The 26,878-nt window shown below is 39.5% G+C and overlaps 3 protein-coding genes across 3 annotated transcripts in view; 1 reads left to right on the forward strand and 2 right to left on the reverse strand.

The window, feature by feature from the left end:
• LOC138060344 (SET and MYND domain-containing protein 4-like) overlaps nucleotides 1–4,251 on the reverse strand; it is a 5,083-nt gene extending 832 nt beyond the window's left edge. The window contains exons 1-2 of the mRNA XM_068906102.1: nucleotides 3,830–4,251; nucleotides 1–2,276 (exon numbers count right to left, since the gene is read on the reverse strand). The exon at nucleotides 1–2,276 is cut by the window's left edge and continues 832 nt beyond it. Coding sequence (XP_068762203.1) covers nucleotides 203–2,272 — 2,070 coding nt within the window. The 5' untranslated portion in view covers nucleotides 2,273–2,276; nucleotides 3,830–4,251 and the 3' untranslated portion in view covers nucleotides 1–202. The remainder of the gene's footprint in view (nucleotides 2,277–3,829) is intronic.
• Nucleotides 4,252–5,998: 1,747 nt separating this feature from the next.
• On the reverse strand, nucleotides 5,999–17,299 carry LOC138058955 (programmed cell death protein 6-like). Its single transcript, XM_068904422.1, has 7 exons — nucleotides 17,150–17,299; nucleotides 14,742–14,912; nucleotides 13,888–14,015; nucleotides 12,764–12,838; nucleotides 11,261–11,335; nucleotides 10,921–11,089; nucleotides 5,999–7,508 (listed from the first exon to the last, which is right to left on the reverse strand). Exons 1-7 carry the CDS (start codon nucleotides 17,198–17,200, stop codon nucleotides 7,467–7,469), a joined length of 711 nt encoding a protein of 236 aa, XP_068760523.1. The 5' UTR covers nucleotides 17,201–17,299; the 3' UTR covers nucleotides 5,999–7,466.
• Nucleotides 17,300–17,501: 202 nt separating this feature from the next.
• On the forward strand, nucleotides 17,502–25,539 carry LOC138058956 (dynactin subunit 5-like). The gene is made up of 6 exons (XM_068904423.1): nucleotides 17,502–17,658; nucleotides 17,771–17,839; nucleotides 18,376–18,494; nucleotides 23,689–23,800; nucleotides 24,876–24,978; nucleotides 25,302–25,539. Exons 1-6 carry the CDS (start codon nucleotides 17,596–17,598, stop codon nucleotides 25,400–25,402), a joined length of 567 nt encoding a protein of 188 aa, XP_068760524.1. The 5' UTR covers nucleotides 17,502–17,595; the 3' UTR covers nucleotides 25,403–25,539.
• The last annotated feature ends 1,339 nt before the right edge of the window (nucleotides 25,540–26,878 follow it).

The raw sequence follows: 26,878 nt of genomic DNA on the forward strand, positions 1-26,878 counted from the left end.
TTTTTTTTCATATTTCATTTCTTTCTTTTCCCAATCACCTAACATTCGAATTTGGCTGAATTGGAAATGCACCCCTTCAGCTATCTCACACAGAATATTTAGGCAAATTAGCATAAATGCCTTGCGCTTGTCTCTTTCCAATCGAGAGAGTGTTTGGAGGAGGGCAAGAATATCATCTCTGTCCTTCAACTGGTTATAATTATCATGCAATTAGACGACAGTTTGCCATTATGCTGTAGCACTGTTTGATGGCTTCCTGACAGTTGTTGAAGTCCCTCCACGGACGGCAAACCAACTTTTCAAGAAGCCTGAGATGTGACTCCAGCACAGTCACACTCCCTACTGCATCTGCCTTCAGAAGAAGAGCATCCATTGCTTTTTGACAGAGGTCTTCAGAAGTCTTCAATTCAGTCCCCATCTCTTTCACATTGCAATTGCAGTTACAGCTAGTACAGACAGCCGACAGTGCTTCATCCATGTTGCTGTTAGTTAATTTGTGGTCTGTCAAACGATCCGTGCTCTTACCTGTCATGTGATGAAGGGGTGCAAAACAGTTGACACACTTGAAAACTGGAGAAGTAGTGTTTGGGATATCGACATATAAAGGAAAGTTGTTTTCACATGCATTACAACGGCATGTGAAATAATACTGACTGTTCAACTTTTCTTGCCTCTCAGCTTTGATGGTGAGTGCACAAAGAGTGCCATAGTTGTCAGAGATCTCCTCACCTGTTGGAATGTTTTTTATCGCATGAACAACACATGTGTCTCCATAAAAATTCCTCGTTATTGATGGGTCACAAGAATGGTTGAACAGGCTTAAGGTGGCGTATATCCCAGCTGCAATTTCGTCTGTTTCTGAACTTGCAACAGAACTGGGATTGAGTTGCAGTTCTGAGATTTCATGGGCATTACAGGGATTTGATTGAAGGTGTCGCAAAATCAGACCACCAATAAAGGCCAAATCCTGATGTGAACATGGAATTTTTCCAAAAAAACCTCCTTGTTGGAGTACCTTAAGTAAAAATACTGCTTTCATTGTCCGTTGGAAGAGATCGCTGTTGCTCCGGTCTTCAGAATGGGTCATAAGACAGTATATTGGAAAGTAATGTGATGAGTCATAGACTCCATTCTTGCAGCACCCTGCTTCCTTACCAGCGAGGATACACAAACCTTGCTGAATAATATTTCTGAATTCCACCAGAAATTTGTAGCCAGCCTTTGCTACTATTCTAAGAGCAAGGAGAGCATTCCCATCCAGACCAGATCGATGGATGAGATCAAGACTTACGCATTCGACTGAATGATACAATTCCCAGCTCTGATTAGCACAAGATTCACTGCAATACCTCACCATACTACATTGGCAGCAAGGGATTGGGATTATATTAGCCATGAGCCTCAGACAATGGTAACAGTGACTTGTTACATGCCTTGGCAACAGAACAGATGCAAATGGCTTCTCGATGACTAAAATATCTCCTACCTTGATGTCTTGAGTGGCTACTGGGTGTCTGCCAGTCACATGAGAAGTCACAATGTCAATGGCACAAGATGCAGAAACAAACTTGCTGTTGCGACCATGGCTAAGCTTTGGTAATTCAACCAGTCCATTCAAAACACTTTTATCATTTGAAGTTTGTTCTACTGACTTCTCATTTTCATAGATTCTGCAGAGTTCCATTTCAAGGTCTTTGTACCAAATGTCCATTTTCTTAGAATCGAGTTTTGATTCATTTAATGCCTGCTTAGCTTTGCCAAAACATCTCATTGCTTCATCAAACTTGCCAAGTTCAACAAAGCATTTCCCTTGCCGATCAAACAACTTGTATCTTAAGTTGTCTGGGTAACCATTTTTCAATGCTAGTTCTATGCCTTTAAGGCACTCAGTGTACTGTTTTAAATGATACAAAACTGCAGAGCTATTGGCAAAAGCAAGGGAAAGTTCCTTGCCTTTGCTTTCACAAGGTGCATTTAATATGCTACTTGAGTAAATTTGAAATGCTTCTCGGTATCTGTTCTTTTGAAACAGCTTGTTTCCTTCATTACGCAGTCTGGTGGATTCTGCTGCTGATTTCGGTAAAAATGAAGGCTCCACAGTGAAAACATTGTCGAGACAAGCTAAAGTTAATCCAAACAAAACCCTTTCATCGTCTGACTTAAGAGTACCAAACTGGGATGAAATCTCTTTCAAGCGTCCACTTTGCTTTAGTAAATAACTGATAGAGTTGAACCATTCTTGAAATATGCCATATTGCGGATCATTATTCATTTTGCTACAAGATAAGTAATAATTTAATTATGTCAATTAATATTATTATTGCCTTGATGGGTAGCCCTACCAATATTGAAATCATACTGTAATAATTTTGCAAATGCAATAATTACAAATTCTTGGTTTTCATCCACGTACCAAAGTAGCCAGTTTAGGTCCCAGCAGGGACAGGTTATTGTTCACCACCATGACATCACATGCAAACTACTTAAGCAATGGTTATAATAAACAATTATTGGATGAGGTTGAGCATTATATCATGAATTATCAAAACCGAGGTCTGTGTTATCTGCCGAAGCTGAAGGCCGAGGCAGATAACACAGACACGAGGTTTTGATAAAAATTCATGATATCATGTGAAAACCGAATTCAATAATTGTTTTATTATACATTTTTCACATAATTCATCCTCAGAAACAGAAGCGAAGCATTCAGACATTTTGTTTCTGAGGTGAACACTCCAAGGGGCTTAGTAACCAGGCAGACGTTGAACATGACATGATAATGCACTAGTCATTTGTTTCCCCCACCCCCACCCCCGGGGATAGTGGGGACAGATGGGGAAATTACTAGGGCAATTACGCGAGATTATGCCACAATTATGCCTCTTGGGGGTAGGGAAATTACAAAATTTTCGTTTCTCTGCCCTAGCCCTCTGGGGACATACAGGGGGAAATATTGGGGAATTCTTACCTAGCAGGACTGGGACTGAAAAGAAACGAAGAGCAATGGTAATGAGTATTTTCACACGTGCAAAATCAATATGGCGGCGGGAGAAGTCTAAACTTTTTCTTTATTGGTCGCTTATTCCTGTCTTGTTTCTATCCAGTTCCTTTTTTTTTTTGTTTCGTTCCTTATATAGTTCATGTGGCACACACAAATGGCAAGAACTGTATATTGTGGTAATCTCCATAACATTTCCTTGATGACTCAGAATCTTTTAGGAACAGAGGGGTGGGGGAATTACGTGTGTTTGTCTGCTCTAGTCCCCAGTGGAAATACACCTACTTTACAACCATTCAAATGTAATTTCCCTACCCATCCCCGGGGGTCAGGGGGTGGGGGAAACAAATGACTAGTGCATAAATGTAATATCTGCAGCAGATATTACATTTATCATGTCAAGTTCACAAGCTATTGTGAATTTTATTGAATGCTCTCGACCAATCAGATTTTTCATAGTGAGTCTGATGTATAATAATATAAAATAATTTGTATATGCTTCTTGATGATTCATCCTTATGACTGATTGTTTTAACTGGATCAAAATTCTGCGGGTGTGGCGCCTTCCCCCAGTCCTCTGGGCAAAATAAATGATCTACTTAATATTAATAATCCAGATGAAGAGCTTAATCCCTGAGATTACAAAGATTTTAGTATGAGCTGTGCGTAAATCTACCAAACCTGTCAAATAAGCATTTAGCCTGTCTTAAATGTTGCGACCCTCTTCATGATCAAGAGTTGATACAAGTTGTGATTGCAAGGTTTTATAAAAAGGGCTGTTGCATCATGATTTAATATAATAATTGTTTAAATTTGAATAACGAGTCTCACCTTTTCACTCAGAATGCAATTATAGATCACACTTTTTCCTTAAAGGACGTCAAAACCTTTGTTGTCGGGCAAAGAAAGGAACAGGAGCAACGAGTCAATGTTAGCGTTCCGTCCGCCATGATTACCTTCCAACGTAAAGAAACTGGCACGAGAAGAGTGCATTCACGAATCGTGAGCCCACGCGAGTCCCCTTCGCGTTTTTAGTGTAGCACGCGAGGGGAAAAACACATCCACTGGAATTCTACCCCGTTGGACAGGAGGACAAAACGACATTAATTCCGAACATGAAAATACAATTATTCCCTCTGAAGAGGGTCCCGTTCCTGAACAGTTAACATATGTTATTCGTTTTTACATTGAATGAAACAAGGACAAAGTCACTTCCAAAAGTGCACATCACAGAGCCACGTTCTCCTTGGTAGCTTTTCTCAGGCAATAGACCTCTTTACGGTTGTGTGCTTTGTTACCTGGCCTTTAAATGAAAGTGAGGCTGGTGTTGACCTTGTTATGATACAGATCTCCCTCCTTTCCTTATGTTAATGATGTTGTTGCCAAGCTAATTAGTAAGAATTTACATAAGAAAAGCAGTGAGGTCAACCCAAGGCTCACTTTCATTTTTAGGCCAGTAACTAAGCACACAACTGTAAAATAGACTATTGCTGTAGTGCGAAATGCCTCTCTTCATCTCCATTGATCAAGACTGGCCAGGAGCGTGGTCGTTTTATAAGCCAATTTACCACAAAGGAAGAAGAAATAACTTCACGAGCAACCTGCCGACCGTCCAGCGAATTTCTCGAATTACTTCACTTTCCTGATTACGGTTGATTTCTCTTTGCTCAACTTCCGCGTGTAATTAATTGCAGCTTTAGAGTCGAGTTGCATTTGCTTGTGCGCATGTGCAGATGTCTTAATCTTTTAATCTTTTATCTTTTTAATCTTTTTCAAACATCTGTTGAAAAATATCAAGAGTCAGAGGCAAACCTTTTTCTATAGAACTTAAGACACCTCCTGACAACATTTTTTCCATTTTAAGATTTCATGATATGTGCTTACATATCAGTATCATTTTCAACTAGAACTAACATTAATGGGCTTAGGGGTATAAATAAGTTGCAGTTACCACGTGTTATTTAAACTACCTTATGGGAAAAATTCTTTCACATTTTTTGCTCCCAAATTATGGAATATGTTGAATGATGACTCAAGAACTACCACAAGCCATAACGGCGGGTCTAATCTGCAGGTCGCGGGTTGCAGGTCATTGTTTCACCAATACAGAAAGTATCCTAAACATTCTTAAAAGCTAACCTTAGGTATAAAAATTTTTGTTTAGGCCTCAATTAGGCCTAAGGTTAGCTTTTAAGAATGTTTAGGATACTCTCTGTATTGGTGAAACAATGACCTGCAACCCGCGACCTGCAAATTAGACCCGCCGCTGCTGCTGCTGCTGCTGCTGCTGCTACTACTACTACTACTACTACATTACAAAGACGGTACTTTCTCGCCAGGGTTAGTCTGGCTGGGCCTCCTTAAATTATGCCATGCTCTATTGATAATTTCGCAGCATGCTTTATTTTTGGATTCTCCGAGCATTTTTTTTGCTTCCAGCAATAAGCTTGCCGAACTTTGCCTTTTTTAATCTTTAAATACCGGGGGAGCGACGTTTAAAAGGAGGAAATAAATGTGTCAACATAGACCTACTGGCACTCGAAAGACAACGGCTTTCATTACTTTCATTTCCAAAACAAATTGCCATATTAAGGAAAATAGCTGAACTGGGGCCCGTTGCTCGAAGCCTGGTTAGCTCTAACCGCTGGTTAAAAAGTACAATGATCAAAACCTATAGGTTTCCATGGTATTTAACGCTGGTTTAATTAGCGCTAACCATGCTTCGAGCAACCCGGGCCTGCAGAACACCCGGCCACTTATTTGCATATCAATGCCGTGTATAAGCGACTTTCAAAATACCATAATATTTTTTATTTGCCCCCCAAAGTGTTTTCAGTTTCTTTTGGGACTTTCAATGCTCCCAAGAGAAAATAAAAACAATGCTTTTGCAAAATTTTGGAGGGAAACGAATAAATTATGTAGACAACAGACAAATTTTCTTTTCTTTAAATGTTACTTCAGGAAATACAGATTTATCGCAATTGATAACTTGAAGATACCTTTCACAAACGGAGGTTTATTGGATTCAAAAGAAAAAATATTGTATTGACAAAATTAATCATTGTCACTTGATAGGTTTTCACTTAAACGTGGTAACAGTTCTTTCATAACAACTTGAACGTTTGTGATTTTCCACAATTTTGTTTTAATGACACTCAACTGTAAATCACTGGACAAGTTGCCAACCACAGCAAGGAAAGCCGATATCGTGTCAAAAAGTAAGAGAATTAAAAACTTGACATTAATAAAGAGAACAGTCTCTAAAAAAAAATTCTTGTTAACAGTGAATTTAAATTTGAAAACGAAAGAAAGAAGCTATATATACCATGCCCACTAACGGCTAAATTTTACTTTTGGGGCCCAAAACCACTAAGTGATAACTACATGTGCATAACTGACAGAGAGGAGTTAAAATATTTCTTCAGGGTAAAGTTGAAGGTTACCTGCAATCAGGTTTTCATCTTTGTTAGTTATCTCCCCCGAGAGAAATTTGGCTGAATAACCCTGGGGTAGCATTATTGTCATAAGAGGATTTACCAAAGGTAAAAAGGAAAAAGAAGGCTAAGAATTGATCTCACCTTATTTACCTCACAATAGCAGTAAGAGGCCCGCATTAAGGACAGTTATCAAAGAGGTTTGCTACTGAATGAAGACATGGAGTGTGGTTTGGTAATGTTGCATTCCTACCAGCCAAACTACCCCTAGTCTCTATCTCACCTGACTAACCCTCACCCCACACTGGCTGCCACTTTAAGAAGAATTAAGTAGCAGATAATTAAACTAGCACCGCTTAAAAGAAGATGAAGCGTTTAGGACGTCTAAAGTACCAAAACGTAGCAATGATATTACACTTTTTACTTGCATTTAAGCAGGTTCCTCAGGTTTTAGTGTTGGTGACGGTCATGTCAGCAATACCCTGAAAGCAGTTGGTTTCTCCTACGCTTCCCGAAAGAGAAACCACTGCGAGCAACCGTTAGTTTCTTTGAGTGAGCCGCCGTCCAGCGCCAAGAACGAATAAATTAAATTTGAACCGGTAAAACGAGTCAGTAAAATTGTTTTGGCGAGCCAGCTGTATAGTGATTTCCCGCGAAATGAGACGAAGTGATGTCAAAGACATCACGTGGGGTGTGACTTACGTCGCACGTGCTTGATGGAAAATCAAACGGCTGCTTGCAGTGGTTTCTCTCCCGGGAAGCGTAGGAAAAACCAACTTTTTGCAGGGTATGTCAGCCGTGAATCACCACCACTTTACTGCCCATGTTGTTCAAGTTGCCACAAAAAACTGAAGTACCTGCTTTCATGCTAACTTGATTGACCATCTAGAAAATTTTATCTACAACAGTATACTGCAATATATTTCTAAATTACTAAAGATAACATCCACTGCATTTGCTTTTACAGAAACCAATGGAACACGACCAGCTTTACTCTCTGAGCCACAAGAGGATGAGCTGTATTCACCTGTCTCTTATAAACCAGTCAATGTGTGACCAAGAACCATTTCTAGAAACTGAAAAATCATTTGACAATGTTAAAACCAGTTCTCTCAAAACAGTCAACTATTTACTTATCCCTAGACAGCGAGTAGTTGTCCTTCTTTCCTCACGTCAAGTCAGGTCAATTTTGTTTAACTTACAAAGAATATTATGTACATAAAGTTAGAATGACTTTACAATATTGTTTAACAAAAAAAAAACGTAGAAGGAAAAGTAAGTTTGATAACATGTTGTCACGGTGTAGAGTTTGGGACACCTAAATTGTAGAGAGCCAAGCATAAGGAGCAAAATCGTAAAATTATACGAATCAAACGGGAAACAAGGAGGGTTCGGGGTGAGAGAGGAAAATTCCCCGCTGGTTACTTAATTAATTAAAAAAATTCTCTGAATTCTGAAACAAATAACACGCCGGCGGCGATGTTGAGTCCCGAGGGATTGAAAACTTTTGTTTGTGCGCACCGAAACTGGTTCCCAAACATTTCAACTCGAGGCTCAGGGTACGAAAACTATTGTCTATGGCGAATATGGCCGCCGCGCGAATATATAAGACCCATTCAAGCATTTTCCCCTCTTGTCCAAAGTGAATCTTTTTTCACGTTATGGTTGTTTTTTTTCCCACTATAATTAAAAGGTTAAGGTAAAGTCACTTTATTTTTCATCGGTAGTTCCGTCAGCTCTGGGCATGATATTAATGGAAGTTACAGGACACAATGAAAGATCACTATGTACTGCAAGGTGGCGATCAGGTTGTAGAAGAATCCAGTCAACAATGGTAGTCGTTATGAGGAGTACAGTCACTCCCAGGAGTTAAAAAGACCTGAACTTTAATTATTGTTTGTATTACTAGTTCAAACATTCGTTCAATCTGCGAAAAAAATGACGAAGCACCATCACTTAAGAAACATGTCCTGTGTATTCTTGCCTTTTCTCCATTGTGACCTCTCACGCGAAAACGTACACTAACGACTTCCATGTATGACCGGAATTCCGTGTGGACGCCGTGTGACACCCGCGAGGTTTTATTTTTAAGCCGTTCTCGCGGCTTGGCTCACTCGTGCTACCGACCTGGTCAGCCGTGTAAAAAACTGCCCACTCGTTCGCTAGAAAAGTCCACTAGTTTGAACCAGGTAGGCAACCGTGTGATAAATATCAAATACCACTCGTTTGGAGAAGCGTCCACTCGTTCAAACAACATCGTAAAACCAAAAACGAATCCGGTCAGTGTAAAACGCAGACTGCAGACTGCAGACCAGGGGTAAAATGCAGACTGAGGTTATGACGTAACTGTTAAAAAAGCCCAAATCCCTTAGAAATCCTAACTTTAGGCCTAATTAGGCCTAAAACAATATTTAGGCTTCACTGTTAGCATTTCTAATGGGTTTGGGCTTTTTCAACAGTTAAATTATAACCTCAGTCTGCATTTTACCCCCGGTCTGCAGTCTGCAGTCTGCGTTTTACACTGACCGAAAACGAATCATTCTTTGAAAGGACTTGACATAATTATGCGTCATACGGTGTTTCTTGTTTGATCACTCATCGATCGATCGATTGATTTCGCATCGGAATTTTATGCTTTTTATTTAAGTTTATTTATTCTGTTGTGCTTCAAAAAGGTTTTTAGCTATAACCCTCGTCGCGATTGCTTAGGGTTAAAGTAAACATACCTGATGCTAGTTTTTCAAGTCCTTTTGTACGTGGTGCTCTTTTAATCTGCAGAACCGCGAATAGCTAAAACCATAGAGATGTAAAAACATATCCTTGCAGATCGGAAGGTTTTGGTATAGAAAGCTGCATCGCGATCTTTCTTACCTTTTTTCGCCAATGACTTCAATTTTCGTAACAGCTTGGATATTAGGTCATCCCCTTTCCCTTTTTCTTTTCGTTTAGCGTCGAATGCGTTTCCTGATTTTGGGTCGGTCGGTCGAATTGAAAAAAAAAAAAACCTAAAAAAAATATCATAACAATCACGGAATCGGAGGCCTGGTACCCCAGCATCATAGCTGTGGAGCCAGGAAAACAAAAAGACGTGACCCCAAAATCAATATGGCGGAAAAGTTGGTGGATATTGTTGCAAAATTAAGACAGAGTGACATAAAAATGGTTTAAAAACGTCGTTACCTATTTTTTTTTTTTTGAAAATGCCAAACATTTGGGTCGGTCGGACGACGCTAAACGGAGAAAAAAAAGGGGATGGCCTTAGCAAGAATCACAAGGTCGCGTTCTGCACGTATCAGTTCCAGGCAATTGTTTATATTCGACAACACGACTTCCTCCGAAAACTGCTGGCAACACGGATCACCTTTCACACCACGAGAGCACCCGCATCCATCTCGTAAAAACCTTTTTACATTGGCGATTATTTCTTCATTTGCAAGCACATCTTGATCGCATTCCGCCATGATAACAGTATGAGTTGAAGTGATTGTTGCGTTAACCTGTCACATGATTGTTCTCTATTGTGCTCTGCAAATTTCGCAAGGAATGTGGGCTGACTCATGCGTTAACAATGCGAATATAATATTTTTCCCAAGTGATCTCTCCAGGGTGATGAAAAAAAATATAATCTTTTTCACAGATGAAAAATACATGTTTTTCACCTTTAAGCCGTTGGATAAGTTTCAAAAATATGTTCTTTGGAATTTCAATGCTCTAACCTTTCCTGGTTCGCGGCTGTTTTGTTTGCTGATTAGTAACTGAGTAGTAACTGTTTTGATCCTTGTTAAAGAAAATAATTATTTTCACATGAGTATGTGATGTTAGCAGTTTACTGCTGACCTTTACGAGCTTTTAAACTCGTGAAATTATGTGGGCATCCACATATTGACGTTGAAAGGGAATTAAATTTTCTAAATCTCATTGTTGTTCGTAGCCACGATGCCAAGATGCCCGTTTCATTTTCTACTCGTTGTAGTGTGTCGGTTCTTCTTAGCTCAGTTTTGCGCTTTTCGCTTTTTAAGGTCAGGTTTCGTCCAAACGACTGTAATTTTCTAAGAGCCGTTTGTGTTAACCCGTGAAATCATAGCAACTAAGAAACAAAACGTTGACCCACTCGTGCAAAATTTTTTTCAAGCAGTGTAACATTTTCGACCACTCGTGTGGGATTTCTGAGAACCCGTTTGGTCGTGCAGTGCCACTCGTTCACTCGACTTTTCAAGCCGCGAGAAACCCGTGAGGGAGCCGTGTGAAAAACCCGTTTCCCAGAAAGTCGTTAGTGTTCGTTTTCCCGTGAGAGGTTATCCTGACGTAATTCCTTCCATTGCCAATCAGTGATGCAAAGCACAGTATCACGCATGCATACACTGTAGACAATATTAGGACGGAGTGGGAAGATATCTTGACATATGGGTGACTGTGTGCAGTGAAGAAGTGTGTTGTTTGGATCCTTCATGTACAAAAATGTCGTCAGACTATTGTCGCTCTTCCTACCTGTTCATAGTTGATGGTGACTGTGCCATTCTGTTGGTGATCGTGTTTTCTAAAGGCATCTGTTAATGATTTCAGCATAACGCAGCACTGAATGAAGTCATCAAACTTCATGGTGTTAGCATTCAGGCGATCAAATTTTCGTACACACAAATTGCAAAAGTTTGGTGATCTGAAAGGAAGAAAATGTCTTCAAAGTAAATATCCCTTTGTGACAATTCCATAACAGTTCCACAGCTCATTTCTGTTTTGCTGCTTTTGTCTGGAAATGAAATAACTCAGAAATAACTTACATGTAGCATATATGAAAATAATGACATAAACAATCAAACATTCAGCTTACAATCTGTATCCAAAGGACGTGAATGCTGTTTGCAGTTCATTGGCATCTATTGTTCCTGATCGATCACGATCAAAACTAAACAAGAATATTTTTTTCAAAATCAATTTACTAAATTGTTGATATGATTTTTGAGTAGCTGTACTTGGGCTTATGCAGGCAACAATAATGTTACGTAGAATTGAAAAGGAAAATGCAATAAAAGCAGTCTCAGTTGAAAGAAAAAAGGAAAGGAAAGGAACTTTATTCAAGTGTCTTGTCGTTCTAGCGCTGGAGCACTAATTGGGAACACCGTAAACTGAAATCAACAATTAACGTAAAGTCAAATGTTGGTTTTTGAGGAGAGGGGAAAACCGGAGTACCCGGAGAAAAACCTCTCGGTGCAGAGTAGAGAAGCAACAAACTCAACCCACATATGACGCCGACTCTGGGAATCGAACCCAGGCCACATTGGTGGGAGGCAAGTGCTCTCACCACTACGCCAGCCCTGCACCCCAAGTTGAGATTAAAATAAGTTTATTCATTTTTTGCCAATTTTTACTACACTTCGTCAACAGGAGCATACAAATTTCACTCTGACCATGAAAAATTGTGTTGGACAATGTTCATAACTTGCTAAATTTGCCTTTTTTATTACAGATTTAACTGACAAGGACAGAGAAAAACTCTGACCAGGGTGGAAATTGAACCCACGACCTTTGGGTTAGACCACCGCTGCTCTACCGACTTAGCTACAAGGTCAGACGGGAGCAGGCCATGGCAACTGAAGATGTAGAGTCACAGCAATGAACATGTACAAGTACAAGTACATTTAATTCTGGACTCACATGGGGGCTGTTTTCACTAGTGGTACAGTGAAAATTACCCCTTTTCCTCCTTTTAAAAAGGAGAGAAACTAACACATTTTACCCTGTCTAACACCAGATTTTTTTACTCATTAACATGAGCCTACCCAGTCCTGGGGTGAAAGGGAATCACAAGGCCTAAAATTAGGTGTTGAAAATGCTGATTTTCTGACATTTGGCAAAGGGGGATCAAGAGAAAACGTCAAAAAATGACCAAAATATTTACAGCTACTAAAAAATTATGTCCCCTGTAACCCCTTATCTCCAAGGAGTGACAGATTCTGACAGCTTTAATACTCTGTCTAATGCCAGATGATTTAAATTGACAATGGGGACAGATTCAGTGGTGAAAGGTTTAAGAAGGGCTTGATTGACATGTAAATCTTTTGAATCATTTCCAATCAATGTGTTAGTTTGATCTCAAAAATCATTTCATTGTTTATCTAAGATTTCATATAAACAAACAAGTTATAATGCTTTTTGCCAAAAGCAGCTGGCTTTCAAGATAGCTGCACCCATCTGCATCTTCTGAGGCATTGTTATCAATTCGGTGTCACCAACACAAAAATCGTCAAAGACCTCAGGTACCTACATGTACCACATATTAACCAGTTAACTTGGAGTTTGAACTAATGCATGTTGCTTCATTAAAAAGCCCTACCTGTCAAAACATTGTTTCCACTGTTGTATGTATTTCCACAAAGCAGAAAATTCATAGATATCAATTGTGCCAGATCTATAAAAGGACAAAATACCACTGGTAAATCTTTCATAGTTTAATAATAAAAAGGTGTGTGTGTAGGTTTCTGATGCACAGTACAGCCAACTTAGACCCCAAGGACCACATAATTACTTTGTTTGAAGGAACAAAGTACAGCATTCAGCTCTTGACTCTCTCTTTTTTCAGGTCCCAATTTTCCCGCGTACGCATATGATTTACATATATTTTAATTAAATACCATCATACTACGAAAACCACTGATCTGTGGAACGGGGCGGGGCCCAAATTATCGAGTCACTGCCCCACCCACTTTCGTTAAACATTTTGATGAAATTCCTTTCCCACGGGCTTAAGCTGTACAAAACAACCCCAACAATGGCAAAACACATTTTCAAAATTTATCTCTGTTTTCTTTGGCAATCGCAGAAAAACTTCCTACAAAGAAACCTGTGGTGGAGTCTCCCCCTTTTCCAATAATGTCTAGTATAATCCTCATTCTCAAGTATTCTCCGAAAACTTTTCCACGAATATAGAGCCTTCCATATGCGCTCAGTTCTGCCGTTACCTCTTAAGAATTTGAACTATTTACAAGCGAAAGTGGGTGGGGCAGAGACACGTAAATTCCCACCCATTCCACAGATTGGTGGGTTTCGTAGTAGAAACTTGTAAAGCATCTGCTTACTGGTTTTGTTTGGAATCAATGTCGTTAACAAAAGTTTAAATGTGAACAACTATTCTACCCTTGCATTTAACCCTATGGTTGGGACACTGAATGTGGACTTTGGACTTCGGACTACGGAACTTAAAACTTGACATGAAACACAGGAAGGAGATAACGACCGCATGCACAAACTTACGGCAACAACAAGGATACGAATCAAGTCTGCATTGGTGGGAGGTTAATTTGCCAGTTGGTCATCTAGTGTAAAGGTGTTAACCTACCCAAACTGGTACTTTCCTAGTGGTCATGTCATTGGCTCATTGATAATACCACACCCTAGATTCTTCATAGTTCCATGATCTTTGTTCTCAAAATTACATGTAGGAGAGGGTGTGGTACTTACTGATCTTTGTCAAACATGCCAACCATTAATCGACAAGTTTCAGGATTGAACTGTGACCAGTTGTTGTTGAAGAGGGCTCGACGTAACTCCTCAGCAGTAATTTTACCACTCTTATCTTGATCCACTGTCTGCAAAACCAAACCTCTCTTATTACCATTATTTGCAATGCTAGTATAATTAGTTATATTACTTCTAGATGTAGCTTTTAAATTAACTCAACAAAACTCCCTCCAAATTCCAGTGATGTCAAATTCCATTATCAGAGCAAATACATTGTAAACATGCCATACTGATACAAGTCCCTCCTTGATCTAATATTCCCTAGTAAATAGACAATGGCCTTTCACATCAAGAGAGTGCATTTTTTGTGGTAGTTTAAGAGAAAGGTTGATTACCATAGCCCACCTGTGAAAAGCCTGATTTAAGAAAATCATGGTTGATGGGAGCTCAATTTTAGCTCAATTGCTGATCAATGAAAATTTTCCCAAACATTTTGAAAAAGACTTTTCTTCAACCTTTAAGCCTAAAGTCATATTGTGAAATAATTTTCCCGCCTCGTATGCTATCATTGGCTTCCATACAGCTAGGCCCTGGGCCAGTTTATCTAAAGGTGATAGTCTTTTAGGCAGGATTTTCATCTGAGGCCATAGGACAATGTTTCAACTGGTTGTTTACCATTTCAAATCTGGTACTTTGACCCTAAATATTTATAGATTTGTTGGATTCTTTTTTTCCTCTTATTTTTCTTTGGACTTGGGTATCTCAGGAACCCACAGGCTGAAGAAACACGAGACAATCGTGCTCAACAAACCCTTCAATGCCTAATGAAAGTGGGCTGGAAATTGTTTCCTCACCTGAAACCACTCCCAAAGGACTGGATCTATCCCTGGAGGAGGGGCAGGACGACTCCCCCACCCACCTGGGTAACCAGGAGGGGGGTACTGAGATCGAGGGGGAGGAGGTCCATAAGGATTCTGTTGTTGTTGTTGGTATCCCTGTGGCTGCCCATAATTGTGCTGCCCAGCCTGCAAGGATAAAGGCAAAACACGTTTTGCAAAGAGAATCATGTTTCCATATTTTCCTCAATCAGCATTTGTACATGTGTTATATATAGTTCATTGCTCCTAATATCTGTGGTGTTGGAATTATTACTTCTTACACTGTTCTGATTGGCTCAGATAATGTGCTCTGTTGCTGAGTAAAATTTGATGCTCCATTCACCTTTATCACTCGGCAGCCATTTTGAGTCCGTGGGGAATAAAGGCTTTGTCTTTGCATTGTCCTTGCACATCTAGCCTCACAGTGAATGAGAGGTTACAGACGTGCAAAATAACAATACAATAACAGAAAATAATATTTTTAGACAACGTTCAAGTTGGCAACGTTGTCGTCCTTGCGTAAGAGTAATGGTAAGGGAGCTTTACCAACAACAAAGGCGACGGCAACAAGAACGTCACAAATTTGCATATGTAATGTATTTAGTGTACAATTAAAACAATAGCTTTGCACGCCCTACACGTGTGTTTTTCATTTTTGTCCATTTCTTTGCCGTCATCAGCAAAACAACAACGTGAAATAGCCAAATTTGAGGTTTTATGGAGGACGTCAGCACCTGGAGATAAATTTTCATTTTCTCCCCTGAATTAAGTGTGACTATTAGCGGTTTCATTGTTGAGGGACTACCACACTATTGTCATGTTAAAAAGCCTGGAACAGTCGGAAGTGATTACAATAACGCAAATTTTTTGAGGTCCCTCATGACAATGGGTGACATCAACGACATCTTGCTTACAATGTGGTTATGGCAAAAGTTTTCGAGCTAAACATGCCAGGCTGATATGCATGACCTTCTGGCCATTTTCACTGTTAACAGACAATCGTTTTCTACTTAGCCTGCGAGCAGGCCTTTCAAGCCTCAAGCCACTTGAGAGGCTCGTGAGAAGGCTATTTTAAAGTGAGCAGTCAATGGTGATGCATCTATCGATGTTAAGCCCGATGGGGGAACCCCAGGCATATGTGGGGCATTTGACCATTATTGCCTTCCCCACCCTCAGGAATTTGACTAAGAAACTGGGCCACAGGGTGGGGATGTTTGCATTTTTTGCGTGGAGTCACATCGTCCCATGTGCTCATCTGTGCGCCGGCCATCTTGGAATTGAAGTAGCGTGGCTAAAGCCCTGAAAGACAGCTGTTTTAATAGAGGTAAGCACTTGTTTTTATATTTATACAAAAACACTACTTCTCACTACTCCTTTTCCATACAAATTGATGGAACATCTTACTTTGTGGGGATTGTGTGGATTGTTGATAATATCGACTCGCTTTTCGTCAGAGAATCAAGCGTTGGAATTCCTTTAAATATTTTCTATCCATTGACTAGGAGAATGCCTCTCTAAAAGATTACGAGCGCCTGGAGAACAGGAATAATTACTTCCCCCAAGGTGGGGATATTTGATCTGATTTGACCAAATTTTGGAGCCCCACAGTGGGGATTTTGACCAAAATTTCTTCTCAAAAGTAAAATGCCCCACATATGCCCGCGGCCCCCCCCCGGGCTTAACATTGATAGATGCATAACGTATAAACGCGAAACATTGAGTTGACTTCATAACATTAGGGAGCTTTAGCAACGACGACGGGAATGGCAACGAGAACGTCATCTCAAAACATAAATTCTCATTGTTTCAATCACTTCAAGACTATTCCATGCTTTTTAATATGTCAAAGGTATGACAGTCCCTCAAGAATGAAAACGTTATACAAGTGGTGCATAATTTAGGGGAGAAAATGAAAAATTATCTCCAAGTGTTGACGTCCTCCATTTAACCTCAAATTTGACTATTTCACGTTGCTGTTTTGCTGACGACGGCAAAGAAATGGCCAAAATGAAAAATGCACGTGCAGAGCGTGCAAAGCTATTGTTTTTTCCCACTAAATATGCAAATTTGTGGCGTTCTCGTTGCCGTCGCCGTTGTCGTTGCTTAAAAGCTCCCTATAATTTTTTCATGACCTTCTCAACATTTTCCATTGATTTGAATCGGCAAGATCTCACACAGATATGGAAAAACGCCACGAAGTAAGAGAAACTAGTAAAGGTGAAGAATTCGGCAAATAAGCTGTCTCGAATCCAGAAAATATCTTCCTTTGATTGAGTTGCCTAATAATTTGTGCTTGTTTGAGTCACGCTTCAAATATCACACTGTTAAGATTTAAGGTCAATCTTGGGCTAAACCAATACTTTCAATGTTAAACTCATACTTACGTAAGCTGGGTTATATCCCGGTGGATGTCCTGAATGCTGATTCCAAGCCATAAGACGTACTGAAAGCGGAAAAAATTGAATTAATCTTCGTGAGGGATTGAGCTTTCAGTGCACGACTGAATTGCCTTTGGGGGAGGGGTGAGAGGGTAACATCTATGGGGACAGTTTTAACTGTTTTAGGTTTCGTGGATACACCTTATGTTATTAAAATTAATTAAAACCGCTCAATAGTAAAGAAATGTGAACTTTGAGTTATAAATGATAACATATGACCCTTATCATCGAAATGAAATGAGCTTGTCATCCGTCAAATTATCTCTTCCCCGGAAAGTCCAGTTCTTTACTAGTGTCCAGTCTATCACGTTTCTTTTGCCTGGCCTCAATGGAGAGCAGAGATGAAGCGACGTAGTCCAAAATATATCGAACACAAAATTAGACCGTTTTAAATGATAGGATTAGCGATGGAGCAGAAAGATATGTTTTACAATAAGGCGGAGTACATAGAAACCGTAAGTCTGAGAAGTTGACGTGGCAGCTCAACAATATGGCTAATCAAAATTTGAGCGTGTGTGTCAACAGAGTGAAATTCTAATCTGGTTTCTTTCATCGTTGACGACCTAGGCATCTGGAAATAAAGTGAGCCGCCAGTCTGTTTTGTGTGGAAGCCAAAACATAGTCTTAAACGGAAAGGTTGGTCTACCAAACTCGTCTTTCTAATAAGTGTTGCCTTCATTTATGCGAGTGATGAATTTACATCTGTCTTTGCTGATCAATTATTGGTTCATCCTTTGCCGTGTTCTTTTGAAGTGTTAATCGAGTGCTTTGTTTTCGCCACCTTCCATTAACGCAGGGATTAACGTTAGGACGTGTGGTGAATGCAGCAGTTTTTGAGGTGGTTGCTGCGTCAATGTTTCATTTTTATGATCTGACCCATTGTTCCATGTTTTGATAATGATTAAGTAGTTTTTTGGATAGTTTTCCAGTTAGATATTATGAAACACTATTGAAACCATTGCTTTTTGTAAATGATTTAATCCATTCCCTCCTGAAAGTAAGATTAAAAGATTTTACTGTCTAATTCCAGACAATAATAATTGGGCCACTCTAGGGGTGATGGGTTATAGTTTGATAAGATTATTATCTAGTATTATAATATTTTAAGATGGGTTTGATAAGATTATTTTGATAAATTTTGTTCACAGTTTTGGTTATTTTTGCTGTTTCAGACCATCATTCAGTCTGATTGCATTCTCCGTGGTGATCTAGCAAACGTGAGAATTGGACGACAGTGTGTGATTAGCAAAAGAAGTGTGATTCGGCCTCCATTTAAGAAATTTAGCAAAGGGTTTGTACATTGAAATACTACATGTAATGATGTTTTATGGACTAGAAAAAGATTAATATTTAACCCATTGACTCCCGGGGGTTCCTCATTGACGAGTAAAATAGTCTGGCCGGTTTAGGCCGGTTTGGGTGTTAAAGGGTTAAAAAATCGTCTTTGTGTATAATCATGAAAGAAGGGACAAGCATAATTTTATCTGGTTTAGTCAGCTACAGTAGTGTGTGGTGATCACACTTCTTCTAGAGGTCCTTCATGCAATGCTTGGTGACCTTATCATTGTGATATTAGATAGCACTCTGACAATAGCATTCCTTTGCAAACTGTCATGACATGAATGATACTGTATTTCCTAAATTAATATGTGAAGAGTGTTAGCTCATGTGACCAGCAGCTACATTTGGATGCTAAAAGAAAAGGAAGAATTTGCATAAAAATAGAGTTCAATTCCCCAAAAAAATTTCACTCTTTTAACATGGCCGCCGTGACGACATGTGAAAACACTCTACTATGTAATCAATGTTTGTATACGTAATCTCATGATTTTGATTGCAGTTTGGAATAAATGAGCAGGGGTTTCAATAACTTCTGAAATAGCCGTCCATGATAGCCCATTGAAGTCGGCAGTTTGACAAGTTTATGATAGCATTTATCGTGAAAATCAAGGCAAACTAGCCAGCGGTGAGAGCCAAAGCAGGCGGCGGTATACCGCCGGTAACCGGCTTCTGTTGAAACCCCTGAATGATTGCCGGGGCATTTTTTCAAAGGTGAACAAATTGTTCTTTGAAAAAAAAAAGCCATTGACTCCTCAGGTGCTCTGACTGGGATGTCCCCAGTTAAAAAGTAAAATCGTCTGCATTAGACAAGAGTAAAATCTGTTAAGTCTCACTCCCAGAGGTAAAAGGGTTAAGAATGCTTATTTATTCCAAATTTCATGAGAAAAATCATTTGATTACTAACTTCTTACTAACCGAGCGCGAGGGCGGTACTGGGGAATATTGGCCCGAGGTCATGGCAGTGCGCTCGATCCGTACAAAAACGACCCGGGGCCAATATTCCCCAGTACGGCTCAAGCTGGCTCAGTTAGTAAGTAGTTTATTGTATGGTTTTTAAATTAACTTTTGCTTTGTTTTTGCAAGCCAGTAATCGGCCCGTGGGCATTACGGGAAAATAATGCCCTACACTTCAGTCACAATTAGCTAATCAGAGCGCGCGTTATATCAGCTACAAACGCAAGCCATATGATAATGATTATTAATAGACATCCAAAAATATTGAGAAAGCCTGTCGTAATTAAGCAGAAGCAATGCATGTGCATCATGTATTCATACAAAGATTACAATGTACAATGAATGCCATCCAGGGCTAACATTTGACTGGCTATCTCTGGCTTTGTTTAGTCATTGACCAATTAGAACTGGTTTGTTACCTCAAATTGCACTAAATTACCTCTTCTTCTGCACTGTGTTACCTGAAAACTGCATGTCTCTTAGCCAATCAGAATGGAGAAATTTTTTCACAGGTATACTATTAGGTGTGTAAATGTTTAATGTGCAAAGGCCACTTTCTAGTGCAATAACACTAAATTGTATGGATAAAACAGTTAAATACTAAGAAAGGAAAGGAAAGGAAAGGAACTTTATTTAAGTGTCCAGAGTACCAATTAGGGACACTGTAAACTTAAATGAACAAATTGACACAAATCACATCAAATGTTGGTTTTTGAGGAGACAGTGTGACCGAGTGGTTAGGACACTTAGCTTGAGATCCAGAGATCCGACCTGCTTTGACCACTAGTTGAATTTGATTGTTGTAGTCCCTGGTTCAACTTCTCATGCAGCTTCACTTGTAAATAGCCAACTGGTTTGCCTTTGGCCAATTGGGGTTCTTTAAAAAAGTTGTTGTTGTTCACTGGCCCTGAAAAGCCCCTATGGGGAGAGGTCAATTAAGTATGATATCATTATTATTATTATTATTATTATTATTATTATTATTATTATTATTATTATTATTATTATTGTTGTTGTTGTTGTTGTTGTTGTTGTTGTTGTTGTTGTTGTTGTTGTTGTTGTTGTTGTTGTTGTTGAGAAGGGAAAACCAGACTACTCGGAGAAAAATCCTCTTGGAGCAGAGTAGAGAACCAACTAACACATCATCTATTCAGGGCTCAAAATAGCAGCCTGCCAATTGATGGCCAAATGCCAGTCCAAAGTAAAGATTTGGCAGGCAAAAACAATGATGAACTGTTAAATCGGATAATAAAATTTACTGCAAATCTCTCACGTTGGTTTTTTGTGTGTTTTGTTAGTATTTTTTTTTTATCTATTAATCTTAATTGTTCCAATTAAAAATAATAGATTCTCGACCCACAGTTTCAGCAATCTCACGATATCCATTGTAAATGTATCGATTGGACAGTAGTTTTCTCATGAAATCAGCATTGAGTTGTGTTCATATTAAGCAGGGAAATGATTCAAATAAAATGCATGACTAAGAACCTGTGATGTTGTTAATTAAATGGTTGTTAAATTAAAATACTCTCAGGCTCATACATTGACTCAGGAGTCTGAATATCATATCTTTGTTTTGTAATATGTCTTGTATATTTCATGTGACAGGTCAAAAAATAAAATGGCAGGTGACATTTTTTTCCCTATTTTAAGCCCTGCTATTTCTTATAGAGCGAGTTTCAATTGAGTGTTGTAAAAACCAAAACCAAAGTAATTACTTTGGCCAATCAAAAAGGACTGAGACAATCCGGCAAACCAATCAAAACTCTAAATAATTACACGTAGCCGACACAATGCACGGCAAAATGTGTACGCGTGAGCTACGATTGGTTTTGGTTTCACTTCTGATTGGTTGAAAAAATGGCACGAGAACTTTAAACCAATCACTGAGCGAAGTAATCATAAACCAAAGTAATTATCTAATTTTATAATAAAGTTTCTATATAACGCGCGCTCTCATTGGTTTAAACAGCGTGCTTTATGAGAGTACAAAGCACGGAACAAACGAAAGCCCACGCCATCATTCGCAGAAATGGCAGATGAATTTCCGAATTTTACCTTGGGTATTATTGAAGCTGTCAGTTAAAGGCTTGCTCAGATATTCTGTCAAGTGCTTTGGATGGAAGACCTCAACCGTCGCCCGGTCCAGCAGTTCTTTCAAGCTCAGAAAGTCCTCACGCTGGAGTTCTTCATTTACAAAATTCCCAACAGGTTTTCAGATTCCAGCCGCAAGCAATGAAGAGTTTGTTTTCCAGTTGTCATGTCGGAAACGTACAGGTTTTCATGGGCAACAATTCGGCCGGTTTTCACTGAACTTAATCATTTAGATCCTCTTTTCTGCTGTTTTTTACGGACTGAAACCGAACATTGAGGCACTTGTTTTTCCATAAATTCTAATTTTGTGTGATTTTCCAGTTGATTGATGTTTTGACAAGCCTTTGTTTCATTAACCAATCAAATAATCTTAAACATTCTTACAAGCGCGCTGATTGGTCCAAAGTAGCGTGCTTTATCAGAGTATAAAGCACTGTGCTGACGACATCTCAGTTCGCCACAAGCAGCGCGCGCTTTGAAAATAAAGTAGAATTTTTGAAGAAAATTACTTGTTTTTTATCATAAAACAAACAAAGAAGCCTTGACTGTGCTCTGTTCTGTTGTAAAGCACTTAGGAAGCGGCTAGAGCACTCAAGAAGTAGGGAGAAACACTCGCCTATCGGCTCGTGTTTCCCCCTACACTTCTTTCGTGCTCTAGCCGTTTCCTGCGTGCTTTACAACAGAACAGAGCACAGTCAAGGCTTCTTTATTTGTTAAATTTTCGACACTCAATTGAAAACCGCTCTAAGTCCTTTGATTAGTATCATCATTGCTTACATGCTGGTGAAATGAAGTTCTTCCCAGATGGGGCATGGCAAAGGGTGCATCTTAAGCCTCTTTTAGTACCAGCATCAAAGCTGAAGGAAACTACGGTACAGCTACAACAGTCTGTGCAGATGTGGATGTAGAGGTGTTAACCCATTAAGACCTAAACCGGCCCCACTGATGAGTAAAATCATCTGCCATTAGACAGAGTAAAATCTATTTATGAATGAAGGGGGTAGTTTCTAAAGAAACTGAGGTGCTGCGTCGGTGGGGAAGTAGTATACAAAAATTGGGTTTTATCAACAGAGTTGATAATGTAAATTGGCCACCGTACAGAGATTCTAAAAGCAGATGTTTCGAGCGTTAGCCCTTCGTCAGACGCTCTGATGAAGGGCTAACGCTCGAAACGTCAGCTTTTAGAATCTCTGTACGGTGGCCAATTTACATTATCAACTCCGTTGATACAACCAAATTTTTGTATAAAATCTATTTAGTCTCACTCCTAGGAGGCAATGGGTTAGTTACTGCACCTTTCTCAAATAATGTTATGCCAATTCTGTCAATTTAACCAATGGTTTCCCTATCTACAGCCACAAACATGTTTGCAATGACAGTCAGAAGGTCATTAAAATGTCAATAGAAATCAGTCAGGAATAATGCAGAATATTACCTTAAACTGCCAGGTTCCACTACAAATTATATGGATGGCAGTGGAAAAGGAGCCATTCATTGAAATTTGACTTTTAGAATCTGCAAGCTAGTGTCGTTGAAATGAACTCACCTCAATTTTTTTGTTCTGTTTGCTCCTGTAGCCCTTCTTTCAATAGTTTAGTTGGTTATCAGTGTATAAATGGATGGTTATGTTTTATTGAAGGCATGGGATTGCAGAAAACTCCCTTCCATCTCATTTAATACACACACATGTATACCACAAGAGACCACATTGTATTATGCCTTGTTCCTCTAAAATGTTCATGAATGTTCTGCAATCCTACATGTACGCCTTGCTCTGTGTTTTTTTCACCAAAGGGGCTCGTGTCTGGGTTATCAGAATGTGCCTCCTAAATGAACAGGCAGACAGTTCCATATACGAGCTGTCTACCAGTAGTGATATCAGTATAGCGATACCTCCTAAGGCACCCAGCCAACAGAGCTGTCATTATATTACTTTAATTTGACTGATAAAGTAGTGCCTTTTGCCAACAGTTCTAGCAAGAAACCTGAACAGATTGCTTGATTTATTTGCTTTGATTTAAAGAAAAGCCAGTGAAAAAAGAGGAGCCTTTACAATTTCATTAAGTTATGGTTCTGTTTTATTTATTTCTTTGCAGAGTAGCGTTCTTTCCACTGCATATTGGAGATCATGTTATCATTGAGGAGGACTGTGTTGTCAATGCTGCCCAAGTTGGATCTTTTGTCCACATTGGAAAGAACTGTGTCATTGTAAGTGATAATGAAACAATGATGACAAGTTGTGGTAATGGCTGAATAAGATTTGCCAAAATGTCCTGTGCAATAGAGGAGTGTATCAGCATTGTGGAGAAACAAGTTTTGACAGTTTCCTAATTCAATTTTTAGACGTGTCCCAGAATTCAAATTTAATAGCAGGATCGTAACAAGGTATATTTTTTCGTAACTCATCCCATATTTTTACCCAAAATTTTTATCCCTGATCCAAAAAATAATGAGAATTTTGATCCCTGAACCCGCAAAATTTGATCCCCGATTCCATGAAAAATACTGCTGATCCCGATCCCACGCGTTGCGATTCCAGATCCCCAACGTTGTGATCCCTGATCCCGGGCCTTTTCAGGCCTTTGATCCCTGATCCCGTATACCTCGTTACGACCCTGAAAAAGGTTAATTTGCTTTTATCAACAGAGTTGATTATGTAAATTGGCCACCGTACAGAGATTCTAAAAGCTGACGTTTCGAGCGTTAGCCCATCTTAAGAGCGAATCGAGAAATTAAGGGTTACGTGTAGTTTTTACGGTAGAGTAGGAGCTACGCTATTGGTGGTAACATGGCAACGTGAAAAATAGGAATATATTAGTTAAATGAAAAGCGTTCGTTAATACCGTGAGGATTAAGGGTGCCGATTTGGAAGATGAATTCTTGTTCTAGATTCTTGCGGCTTTCCGTCGTACCTTGATGTAGGGAAAGGCAGCAGATAGCCATGTGTTTTTCGGAGTGGGTAGGGAGATTAAAATGACGAGCGACTGGCTTAGACTTGTTTTCTCAAAATTCTCACGGGTGAGTTTAGAGTGGACCTAGCTGTTGTTAACCGTTTTTCAAGCGAGTAAAATTATCTGGCGTTAGGCAGGGGAAAATCTGTAAGTGCTGCTGCTGGATAGAGAGAGTTATTAGCAAATTTAGAATGATATTGAACCCTGAAGAGCCTTTGAGTCATGCAGGAAAATCAGTGTAGGAAACATGGGCTATTGACTTCTTCCCTGTAATTTTACTGTAGTTGTTTGAATTAAACTTTTTGTTCTTGCTGTTAATTATATTTTGTAAGGGTCGGCGAAGTGTTCTTAAAGACTGCTGCGCCATAGCAGATAATACGGTTCTTCCTCCCGAGACAGTTGTTCCACCATTCACAATGTATTCTGGATCTCCTGGTATGTTACCTTCACAAACAATATTTTGTGAAAACTAAGCCACAGCTACATCAGCAAATTCTTGCTCACACAGCATGAAAAGAGTGTGACTATGGCACGACCATAGAGTGTGATTATGGCACGACCGTTGATAACTGAAAAAATGCAAGTGTTCAGAGTTGATGTTGGCAGAAGTCTTGAGTTTGTGACTGGTTAATAATTACAGTCACTTGTACACGAAATTATCTCGTTTTCGTCATGAGGACACCCCAACAAACGTTCCGGCAAGCTTGATTCCGAAGTTTTAATTACTCGTGTACATTTTTGTATTTTTTAATTTCCAGGTGTCTTCACTTCAGAATTACCCGAGTGTATGCAGGAATTAATGACAGAACGAACAAAAGACTACTATCAGCATTTTCTTCCAATTAAAGATGACAAATAATGTACTGATTTTATTATAGTAGGCAACTTGTTTTCAATTGGTTCAGACTGGGATGGACTTGGTGGCTTCATAGCTTTGGACATGCTTGTAAAAAGAGCTGAAACCCGTTCAATAGAAGGCTCCTTTGTACAGCTGTAGTGCTTGATGAAAATCTTTCTTGAAAGAGAATTAAGCTGTTTTCAGTTGAGAGTCGATAGAGTCCACATTCGACTATCAACTGAAAACGAGGCAAAAGTACAAGCAGATGGTGGTAAGCGCGGGAAAACGTATGCAAGTGACGCAGTGACTAGTTAAAGCCTGGTTCACACGTACGAGGCAAACGCAAATGCGGCTGTCGCCTCGTGTGCCACTTTTTTGTTCTTACCACATTTTGACGTCATCTGTGATCAATTACTGAACAGACGCACGGCAACATGGAATCTGATTCGTGATTGGCTTAAAAATCTCGCACCTTTTTTCTTTGCCAATTATTGCGTTACTTGCATGCGTTTTTCCGCGCTTACCACCACCTTCTTGTACTCTTGCCTCCTTTGTGATAAGTAACGGACGAAGACAAAACGCTCGGTCTGGCCGGCACTTGAGTGAAAACATCTTTGAACGCTCGTGCTGACATTTAAAATTAAGGTTAAACCACAGTTTATTTCTTCGAGGCCCAATTCTGTAGAATCTACATTTGGTGTAGGATGATAGAGCGGTTTTCAAATGAGTGTCGCAAAACCAAAGTAATTAGTTTCACCAATCAAAAAGGACGGAGACAATCCAGTAAACCAATCAAAACTCGAAGTAATTACACGTCGCCGACACAGAGCGCGGGAAAATGTGCACGCGCGAGCCACGATTGGTTTCGGTTTCACTTCTGATGGGGTTGAAAAAGTGGCGCGGGAACTTTGAACCAATCACTGAGTGAAGTAATGCAAAACCAAAGTAATTCGCTAATTACTTTCGACACTCAATTGAAAACCGCTCTAAATAGGTGGTTTTTCACCTTAACGTCATCTCCGCCATGTTGGTGGAGGAAAAATCTCTCATTAGCTCCTTTTGTTCGTCCACAAGCAATTGTACATTGCAGCATTCTTACCTGGGGATTGGTTGCAAACAACCTATGCTCTTATTCAGTGTGTTTAATCATAGTTAATCGAGGGGAATGGTTTTGAAGTCCGGCAAACATCAAAGGAGCAAACAAAGATGCCAAGATGTAGGTTGGAAAGTCCACTGCCGTGCACAATCTTTTGTTTTGCCTTCATACACTATGCATGAATTACGTAACCACCACGTTTCTATTGGTTAGTTCCTCAGTACGGAGTAAACAACTATTGTGTTTTGTGCACGGTCAAGGCCAAAAAAGAGAACAAAAACATATAGCAAAGAGATTTGTCGGGTTTCATAACCATTCCCCTCTATTGCCAATGGTTTAATTAAATGATTGGTTGCTTCATTTCGATATACTCGTAGCAAAAGGCAAGGCATCATCGTGAT

This window comes from Montipora capricornis, chromosome 8 (assembly GCF_036669925.1).
Source record: "Montipora capricornis isolate CH-2021 chromosome 8, ASM3666992v2, whole genome shotgun sequence".
Taxonomy (NCBI): Eukaryota; Metazoa; Cnidaria; class Anthozoa; order Scleractinia; family Acroporidae; genus Montipora; species Montipora capricornis.